The sequence below is a fragment of the Nematolebias whitei genome, chromosome 10, assembly GCF_014905685.2.
Source record: "Nematolebias whitei isolate Nwh7 chromosome 10, NemWhi1, whole genome shotgun sequence".
Taxonomy (NCBI): Eukaryota; Metazoa; Chordata; class Actinopteri; order Cyprinodontiformes; family Rivulidae; genus Nematolebias; species Nematolebias whitei.
In genome coordinates this window covers 14089878-14100516 of record NC_056507.1, presented here as the reverse complement: position 1 = coordinate 14100516, position 10639 = coordinate 14089878, and the positions used below count along the sequence as shown (strand labels likewise).

Sequence of the window (10639 nt, the reverse complement as noted above, 5' to 3'; positions counted from 1 at the left end):
GGCCGTGTTTCGTTTTCTTGTTCTGCTCTGGTTTATTTGATGGTTTTATTGAAATATGTCATCAGGTATTTCAGCCATCATCAGCCTATTTGTTTTGGCTTTATTGTTGCGTTATAGGACTACTATTATATACAAACACAAGTTAAAAACACGTCTCCAGTGATCCAAGAAGAAGACAGAAAGCTGTTAAAGTTTCCAGTCACGTGTCTTGATCAATACCAGGCACCAAAAACAGCTCTATCAGACTAGAATCAGATTTGTTTTATCATTTTAACATCATCAAAGTGAATCTTTAAGCAGTTTTGTGAATTCTGTCTTTTACAGGTTCACTTACGGACATGCTGGTACAGTCCACCAAGGCGTCGTCTACATCTCAGGTGGTCACGACTATCAGATCGGTCCATACCGCCAAGATGTCCTGAGTTACGACCCGTCGCGGGACGGTGAGGTTTGGGTGGAATGCCAGCCCATGTCTTATGCCCGAGGGTGGCACTGCATGGCCTCCCTCAACAACCTCATCTATGCAATTGGAGGCAGCGACGATCATGCGGACACCTCTGAGCGCTTCGACATCTTGCAGGTGGAGTCCTACAACCCACAAGGCGGCCAGTGGACTCAGGTGGCTCCGCTGCTGCTGCCCAACAGTGAGGCGGGGCTGGCGGTCTGGGCAGGAAAGATTTATGTGCTCGGCGGCTACAGCTGGGAGAGCATGGCATTCTCCAGAGTCACTCAAGTGTATGACCCTGATAAGTGCTCATGGTCCAGAGGGTCGGACCTGCCCAAACGTATTGCGGGGGCATCAGCATGTGTGTGCACCGTTAAACCTTCACCTCAGTCAGCTTCTGTGGAGAAAAGGAAAATGGGGCGTGTGGTGAATGGAAGATTACAGCCCTCTCAGTAGTAAAGAGGGAGACTTTTGACTTCACAAAGCTCCTGATACCCTCACGGGGACATCATTGTTTTGGTTCGCCTCCTAAACTGATCTGAACCTTTGCAGTATCAAAGTAGAGAAGGAAAAGGGCAAATAGGATTAAAAACAAATGTAACGCCTTAAAATCACTTTGCTGACCAAAACAAATTGTGATGGATATTGTGCATGTACAGTTAGGTCATTTTTTTTAAACTTTGAAACCAAAAATATATTTTAGTATTTTGGTGCTTGTACATTTTGTAGGCGATTTTAAAAGAAACAAGTACTCGTGGCATTTTTATGGGGAACCAGTATCATGTACTGTACAGCAGCATGTCCCACATTTCATCAGCTGAAAAACAATCCGTTAAATCAGCTCAGTAAACAGCAGGGCCGACCCAAACTTCAACTGTTGCCAGGACACGTCATTTTTCAAATTGGCTCTTTAATTATCATACAGTTTGAACATTAACAAAAATCTTAACCTGTAAAACAAATAAATAAACCAACGTATACTTTGTGTGCTAATATTAACTTTAACAGCACTGGATTAGGGACAGCAGTATATGATCACATAACAAGCTTGCAGTTTCTTAACCAACATGTCAAATGCTGGATGTTAAAGTGTAAAAAGGGAATATTATATACATGTATTAATAAAACATGGACAGTACAGTCATTTTGTAAAATACAACATAAATGCTAACAAGTTAAGCTATCAGATCACTAATTATCTCTTTTGTTTTTTCTATGTCAAATAATGAATCAAATAAAACATTCCCAAAAAGGTCTGAAATTCATCTGCTGCTATATGTTTAGCATTAAATTTATAGAAGTGCAATCAGTCTTGTTTCAATGCAAAAACTGACTCAAAACAACAACAAAAGACTAAACTTGTTCAATAACCATAAAACTTCCAAAAACTAGAGAAGCAGTGTTTAAGACGTTAAATGGCTTCACACAGGCAAAGGAACACTTTGCTCACTGTTTTATGATGGGTCTGTGCTGACTGGATGAAAACTTGACTTTCTGAAAAACATCTTGACTGATGCAGAACTCCAAACAATTGGTTTATTTATTTGATGTTTTAAAGGCTGTCTGTGAACATGTTTTAACTGATCTGAGTAAAACACTGTTACACACCAAAGAAAGTCTCTTATTGCTGTATATTGTAATAAAAGCATTTGTTAGGTACATTTTTAAACTATAAATCCATAAAATCATCACTCCGTCAATTTGATCAGATTTAATAAACGGTGTGTGACGTTTTAACGTCAGTCCATCCAGTTTGGCTTCTTCTGACTCATTCAAAAGGGTAGTAAGGATGAGACTTGATCCTGCAAAACAAAACAACACTTGTGATTTAGAAAACAGCAGCACCGTATAAGAGATAGTCATTATAAAAGCTGGTCGGGGACGTACTCGTCCAAAACGCAGGACTTCCACCCTCGGTCCAGACCTCTCAGTGCATTCACGTCTTCTTCAGTGAGGCTGAAGTCAAAGATCTGGACCCACAACATGGAAACACATCAACAGCAGGGCTTTAACTCTCCCTGCTAACACTTCCCAATGAATGTTAACAGAGTAATTGGGGGGGAAATATTTTTGATATTTACTGTTTTTTTTGGTGCTGTACACCTATGAAGACTTTTCACCTTTGTGTTTTCAAGGATGTGATGAGGTCTCTCACTTTTAGGAATGACTGCAATGCCCTGCTGGACATGATACCTGAGCAACACCTGGGGAGGGGAGAAAAGCCTAGTTACACACAGGATGCATGCACGTGAACAGTACCGCACACTGACTGACCTGTGCAGGGCTGCGTTTGTGCTTTCTGGCTATTTCAGCAACAACGGGGTCCTCCAGCAGCTTGTAGGGATCTGTGTTGCTCCTTAACCTACAACAGACCAAACAGTCCAGGAGTCTATTTACCAGAACCAGTGATCAAAAAGAGGGGGGTCTGAATCATCTGCAGTGACGCAAAGTGACTCAAAATACTTTTTGGTAAAGCAAAATGCATAAGTTAATCTAAAATGATTGTAGAATTAACACCAAGTTGTGTAAAATGGCAAAAAATGAAAAAAACTACAAAGACAAATACATCTGCAGACAAACAATGATCATAGATTTTAAACATCCCATATGTAGAAATGAAACCCAAGAGGTCAGCAGCTGTGTCTTACAGTTCAGGGGGTCTTCCTGGGGAACCAAAGGGGCTGTAAGCTGTCAGCACAATGCTTTTGGATTTGCAGAACTCTATCATGTCCGTTTGGGCCATGTAGGGATGCAGCTCCACCTGAAAGAGACAGCCCAGTATCTTAAAAGTGGCTCGACATGACAAGCACTGTGCAGCATCTTTCTTCTTTTGTTCTGGTCTGATTTTTCCTAAAACGTAAAAAATTAAAAATGAGGCTCTTTATTTGTTTAAAGTTGACTGTTAGTCTAAACAAACACAAATATAATCTGTTCCATTTTGTAAGGTTGCGTTCTTGTACATTCTGCGCACCTGTGCCTCAAATCCTGAAGAGGTTTTGGGGCAGATTATAAACCATGAAAACATTTTTTATTTAAATATAAAATTGAAAGAAATGACACAAACTTATCTAGCAAGTAAATTATTTAAGGGTCCTATGAAAATCAGTAGCTAGGAAGCTGATGAGGTCATCGAATGAAAATAAAAGCTCTAAAAGATTTGATTATTTTTCGAGAAAGTCAAGTTATTGTAACTTCGATGTGCTTAAAATTGTCTGCAACATCCCTGATCTCTATTTACTAAGCTTTAGAAACATTTAGGAAAAACCTCACCCTTCTTTATTTAGTTTAAATAAGTAAAATAAATATGGTTGAGACTGTTTTTTTACTTCCTCAAACTCCTTCATGGCCACTTTTTAATCCATCCATCCATCCATCCATCCATTATCTTTACCCATTTATTCCATTTTGGGTCACGGGGGTCGCCGGTGCCCATGTCCAGCAATCACTGTGCGAGGGGCGGGGTACACCCTGGACGGGTCGCAAGTCCATCACAGGGCCACATAGAGACAAACGAGACAAACAACCATTCACTCTCTCACTCACACCTAGACTAACATGCATGTTTTTGGTCTGTGGGAGGAAACCGGAGTACCCGGAGAAAACCCACGCATGCACGGAGAGAACATGCAAGCTCCACCCAGAAGGGCCCCCTGACCGAGATTTGAACCAGGGACCTGCTCGCTGAGAGGCAGCAGCTCTACCAGTTGCGCCACCGTGCTGCCCGCCACTTTTTAATAATTTTTTTTAATTTAATTTTAACATTTTGTGAGTTGCTTGAAGCGACTCCAGCAGTTATTCTAAACGCCAACTTTCCCCTCGCTACAAATGAAATTCAAGAGAAGAAATAATCACGTTTGTAAATTGTGTCTTATCAAAAAGCAAAAGTTCACGTTGCCAATAGATAAACACTTTTTTAACACAACATTCAGTGAAATAACCTGATTGTGAGAAGATGAGTTACTTATCGGGACAGAAAAGTGCAGCACCTGATTAACGGCGGGGGGGACTCTGCACAGAGCCATCAGTCTCTCCAGCTGCTGGATGCTGAAATTAGAAACACCAATATTTTTCACCTTCCCTGTGGCCTGCAGGGCCTCCATGCCCTGCAAACAACAACAGAACACATTTAATCACAATTTTTAAAATTAGTTTAATTTAATTCATCTTTTCTTTGATTGACGGACAGTTTTTCCTTTATTTACTTTTTTAAAGTCATATCACTATTTAGAAATACGAAATTTCTTCTTTTAAGTCATAATTGACTTTGTTTAACTGAATCTAATAAATATGTAAATTTAACTTTATATTGTATTCATTCACTTTTTTTTTTAAATGCGCATTTTTGTCCCATTTAATAACTTTTGTAGTATTTTAGTTTATTTTTAATGTTTCACACATTTTATTTTGAAAATACAAACCCATAGAAGATTGGTCAAATCTGGGTTGGAAGAAACAAAAACATACCTGAAGTTTGAGTTATATAAATATAATAAATATCAGTATCAATAACCTCAAAATCATTTAAATCACCATTTATAAGATCATGGCGGTGTTGGAGTTTTCCTGAACAACCTTTACTTAGTTGTTACAATAAAAAAACATTTTCTTTTTCATTTGAAAGTGAAAAATGTTTAATAACTTCAGAGACTAAGTTTTTTTGTCTTTAATTGGGTGATTAATTTACAAAATGTATTTTTTTTTTTTACATGTATAGATCTTTTATTAGTTTAAAGCTGATCATTTTGAGGTTCCATACAAACATTTCATAACTGGACGTTTTCTCACCCTCCACACATCAACATAGTCCACATCAGAGGTCCGAATCTTTCCATCTTTTTTCGGGAAAAGCTCATCACCCACTTTCTGCCGAAAAAATGTTACATTCAAAAAAGATTCTAAACACTTTTCGTTATTCTCACGTGTGCATTTAGATTTTCATTACTCTCTTAAATTATAAGATGAACAAAAATCAGTGGATGCCTGGAAAGTAGTTATAGTCAATTCATAATTGGGACAATAATATTTTGTCAGATTATGATGAATAAAAAACCTTTAGGCCGACGGGGAAATGCACAAGATAAAGATCCAAGTAGTCCAGCTGGAGGTCCTTCAGGGACTTGTTAAGACACACAGGAATGTCCTCTGGTTCATAATGAGTACACCACAACTGTGAAGACAAAAGTAAAGGAACACATTAAAACATAAATTTGGACTTTTTTTTTTTAATTGGGAAAGGCAATCCAAAAAGTAAAAAAAAAAAGTTTTTTTCGCACTGCTTCCTCACCTTGCTGACGATAAACATGTCTTCACGCCGGATGATGCCCTGATCCATTTTGGAGCGCAAAGCTTTGCCAATGTCCACCTCATTCTTGTAGCAGAAGGCTGTGTCAACGTGGCGATAACCAGCTGCTATAGCAGTTTCCACTGCCCCCTGGACCAAGGACCGCTGGACATGAGAGGGCTGAGACAAGGAAGACGTTTGGAGGGAATAAAAGGCCAAAGGTTACTGAACAAATTCAGTTTTTTAAAATGACTGCCGTTAAAATGTAACTGAAGACGTTTTCTGCAAAATCCAGTGTGAATGCTGAAAGACTTTACTGGCAAGATGAAGCTGAAACTGAGTTAAAGCTAAAAATGCATACAAATACCGTAAAGGCTAAAGGCAGTAAAATACTAGCTAAACGTAGTAAGAAAATAGATTAAAGCTAAAAGTAGCAAAAGGCTAGTTCACAGATAAAACTAACAAAAGGATAACTAAAAGGAAATGTAGCAAAAGGCTATATAGATAAATGCCAAAGTAGAGAAAGGAAGCTATAAAAGCAAAATTGTTTGAGGCTAGCTGAAGTTAGCAACAAGGTAATAAGCTGAAAGTGGCTGAAGTCTAGCTAAAAGCAAAAATTAACAAAAGGCTGGATAAAAATTTAAAATAACAAAAGGTTAATAAATAAAAAAAGTAGCTACAGCTAAAAGTGACTAAAGGCTAGCTAAAATTACAACAAGCTAACATAGTTAACACTAACACAGTTAACACTAACATAGCTAAATATAAGTTAATAATAAGTTAAAAGTAGTAAAGCTAGTTCTACGCTAAAACTGGCAGAAGACAAGCTAAAATTAAAAGTAGCAGATAAATGCCAAAGTAGAGAAAGGGTAGCTAAAAGCAAAAATGGTTGAGATTAGCTGAAGTAGCAACAAGCTAGGCATAAGCTAAAAGTGGCTAAAGTCTAGCTAAAAGCTAAAATTAGCAAGAAGCTGGATAAAAGTTAAAAATAGCAAAAAGTTCAAAAAATAAAAAGTGACTAAATGCTAGCTAAAATTACAAGCTAGGTATAATTTAAAAGTTGCAGAAGTCTATATTGAAGCTAAAACTGGCAAAACACTAGCTAAATGTTGAAAGTAGCAAAAGTCTAGATCGTTAAAAGGAAAAAAGTGTAGCTAAAAATGAAAGATGGCTAACGGCTAACTAAAAGTTCATTAAGATGACAAACTGAGCTAGTTGAAGCATATTTCAAAGAAAATAATGTTTTTAAGGAACTGAAAAGATCTCATTGTATTTATGTTTGAAAATGTTTGCAAATAAAGTATTTTCTAGTATTTTAGTATTTCTACTATTTTCTAGTATTAATACAACACAATAAAGTATTTCTAGTATATTTATTTTATATATTTATTAGCATTTTGTTTATTTTTTTTTAAGTATAAAAGTTATCGGGTAGAGGCAGGGCAGCCGACTCGGGACTTGAAAGTCCCAGGTTCAATCCCCAGTCATTGCACATCCCGTGGTGTCTCTGAGCAGGACATCCTATCCCCAATTGCTCCCCAGTCACTTTCAATAGCTGCCCACTGCTCCACCTGGGGGTGGATAGGTTAAATGCAGAGTGCCAATTTCACCATTGTTTGGGAACATACAATGATGACAACACATAATACATTATTATTATTATTATTATTATTATTATTATTACACAAAAATTATAGCACTCATCTCCCATATATGAGCTGAGAGTTTTAATATGTAAACCGCTACAATCACCAAAAAAAAAAGTATTTTAAGTAGTTAGGTCGTTAAAAAAAAAACATGAAAAACAAAACAACATAAAAGAATCTGAAACAGCTGTGTCAAACTCAATTTGAAATAAGTATAAAAAACAACTGTGAGGTGAACATTAGTGAGCAAACTGGTGCAACGGATACACATGAAATCAGATGAAATATTCAGTAATGTTTATCTAATGTTTAACTAATCAGTACAGCCTTTTGTGTCACTTTTCACATGAAGACTCCGTCATGACAAGTTTAATGCTGAATCAAACAGCAGATTGAAAAGCGAATGTTCAGTGATGCTCTCATGTTAAACAGTATGTAGCAATCTTTAAAACTTTATAACTTTTCCCAAAGTCAACTCTCTACCATGACTTTTGGTGCATTTTGTGATGTTTCACACTGTAGCAGGTGCATCAGGGACAGTTTGCATCATAATTTGCATAATTTTGTTTCTTTTCATTTTGAATGTGGTAAAACATGATCCTTTAAGCTGAATAACTGGTTCTGCAGAACACCCAGCTAAAGAGAAATCAAATATACATACAGCTAATATGTCACAGAATTTGTATTACGCTTGTTAACATGTTAACTGACAGGTTTGTGCTCCTCTGAAAGTGATAAAACTGCAGATAGCTGGTCTTAAAAGTTTATGAAGGTCATAAATATAACAATTAGTAAAACTGAATTATTATTGTTTTTTTTTTATCTAAGTTTTGAACCCAACCAAATTGTACTTCTCGTCACTTCCTCTACTTTGTCCACCCCATTAAAGAATAAATATCAACCAATCAGAGTCCAGTTTTTATTGTCACATGCTAAAGTTCATTTAGAGTTGAATTATTTGAAACCATGAAAATTAGTCTCGCAAAAAAAAAAACAGACGCTACACCAATTTATTTTATTTGCTATCCCAAAGCAGAAAATATGTAAGTGTAAATACAAGTAAAAAAAAGGCAGACATAAAACCCCCCTCTCCTTTAGTTAGTGTCTCATCATATCCATTAACTCGCATTGATTCATTTTCTATTAAATTAACAAAAACATGCACTGCTTTATCGAAAAGCAACAAATCATAAGCTCATCATGTGAAACGTATTAAAACAGAATAAAGTTTCTACAGATGTTTGACCGTGTTTACCTTCCATGTGCCGAGGCCCAGGAGGGGCATTCGTGTGCCGTCATTCAGCTGGACATGCCTGACCACCGGTGTGTCGTCCATCGAGTACATTTTAGACACAACGGAGGAGAATAAACAAGTGCAGCACTAACTGTCACATGGCTTTCCTCTTCCCCTTTTTCCTCTTCGGCTGTTTCTGCTGTGTCAACAAGCTTCCTTTTGCTCTGCTGACTTTACTTCATCTTACGCGTTTCTGCTCACCTCTGATTCGGTTAATTTAGTTCACGATTCATTTTTCCCCCTTCCTTATATGTGAAGAAGTTAATTATTGATTCAAAGTCCTTCACTTCCAGCAAGTATTTACGAGTAAATGCTAAGTGAGTACGGACACGTTTCAAAGGTCACTTTTTCTCATATTGGCAGCAGAACACACACACACACACCAGCACGAAGACTGTACTGTAGTGTTGTCAATTTAACATTAAATGGTAATGTTGAACTGTTCTGTGGAGCTGAGTTTTATCAAATTCACATCCAGTGTTTAGGATTTTAATCCTCTACTGTAACCCAGCACTTTTCCTCTTGCCGTTCATGGGTGTAATTTTTGTTCTGTTCTGATGAAATCTGAGAATCAACATGATTAAAAGCCTTCCTGTTGATAATCATAAACTCCTACCAAGATTCTGGAAACTGAAACCAACACTACCTTAAGCAACACTGCAACTTTAAGTCATAGTACCATAACAGGAGCTATATTGGTAATAAATTATATTAACAATCTTCGGTACAATGGATTAGTTATAACTGTTGCCTTAAAAGGTCCTGGGTTCAAGCCCCGGCTTGGGCCTGGGGTCTGTCTGTGTGGAGTTTGCATGTTCTCCTTGACATGCTGGGCTGCTCTGCCTGAAGATGCTGCTTCCATTAAAATCCCATGAACATAAATTTGATGCTGATTAAAATGCACTTGTGCTGCTGACAATGGCTTTTGTCGGGTGATTATTTACTCTGGTATCGGATGCTGTGCAGCTGGAAGGATTTTCACAGAAAAAAATTATTTTTGGGCATTTGTTATGATATGTAAACATGGCAACAAAGTTTTTTTTTTTAACAACCAGGAGCAGCTGATTAACATCTCAAAAGTTCAAATACCTCAACTACAGCCCCAAATCCCAAATCAGTTGAAAAAGAGGCGCCATGGATGAATTCCTGTCAACCTGGCGGTGTTTGAGTACCTGCACTGAAATCCTGAAGCTGGTGGGAAACGTGGATTGTGACAACGGGAGGACCGGGATCATCCCCCAGCACCTTCAGTTGTCTGCCTGTGGCGACAAGGAGCTCAGCAGACTGCTGGGAGGAGTGACCGTGGCTCAGGGAGGAATTTTGCTTGGCATTCTGGCAGTCCTGCTGTCCAGGAGGACTGAGAGGCCCGCTAAATATGACATCAAGCTGGATCTGGGTGGACGGATCGGTATCTGTGGCCAGATTCTTTGGATTTGCTGCAGGAGATCCTTCCTGCCCACAGCTATCAGCCTCTATAACAACTCTTGACTGAAACCAGGATGATGAGCTACGACAACACTTAATTTCCCTTTGGGATTAATAAAGTATTTTTGAATTGAATTTGTGTCCTTACCATACATGCTCTGCAAGAAGCTAGTACAAGTTACCAGCTTTAATGACTTTATTAAATATTCTGTTAATTAAAGTTAACTCAGCTGAAAATCATAAAGACACAAAATTATTGGATCTCTCAGGAATATTGCCCTCAAGAAGAAGAGCTACAGCATTTAGTTCAACTTTATTCTAACCCACAGATGTACAAATCACAAAACAAGAATTAAACTTTAAAGCAAAACTAAAATAAAAATAATAAAAAATCTGTATACAAGAAACAAAACCACACATCTAAATTGAACAATAAAAGTAGATCCAATGAGTGCAAATACATCAAACGATGAGGAAAACATATACAATTTTAAATATACATAGATGTTTTTGTAGAAACTGGTACATCAGAAATTTAATGGTTCATT

General features: G+C 37.5%; 2 protein-coding genes across 2 annotated transcripts in view; one reads left to right on the top strand and one right to left on the bottom strand.

Annotated features, from left to right (window-relative positions):
• The window catches only part of klhl36 (kelch-like family member 36), an 8329-nt gene extending 7230 nt beyond the window's left edge, over positions 1-1099 (top strand). Inside the window, exon 7 of the mRNA XM_037682683.1 lies at positions 325-1099. Coding sequence (XP_037538611.1) covers positions 325-901 — 577 coding nt within the window. The 3' untranslated portion in view covers positions 902-1099. The remainder of the gene's footprint in view (positions 1-324) is intronic.
• A 1091-nt stretch (positions 1100-2190) lies between these two features.
• Positions 2191-8870, bottom strand: zgc:56622 (uncharacterized protein LOC326033 homolog). The gene is made up of 10 exons (XM_037682684.1): positions 8628-8870; positions 5730-5906; positions 5496-5612; positions 5231-5308; positions 4432-4548; positions 3094-3206; positions 2720-2807; positions 2566-2649; positions 2333-2415; positions 2191-2247 (listed from the first exon to the last, which is right to left on the bottom strand). The coding sequence occupies exons 1-10, from the start codon at positions 8715-8717 to the stop codon at positions 2214-2216; spliced, it is 981 nt and encodes a 326-aa protein (XP_037538612.1). The 5' UTR covers positions 8718-8870; the 3' UTR covers positions 2191-2213.
• Between the last annotated feature and the right edge of the window lie 1769 nt (positions 8871-10639).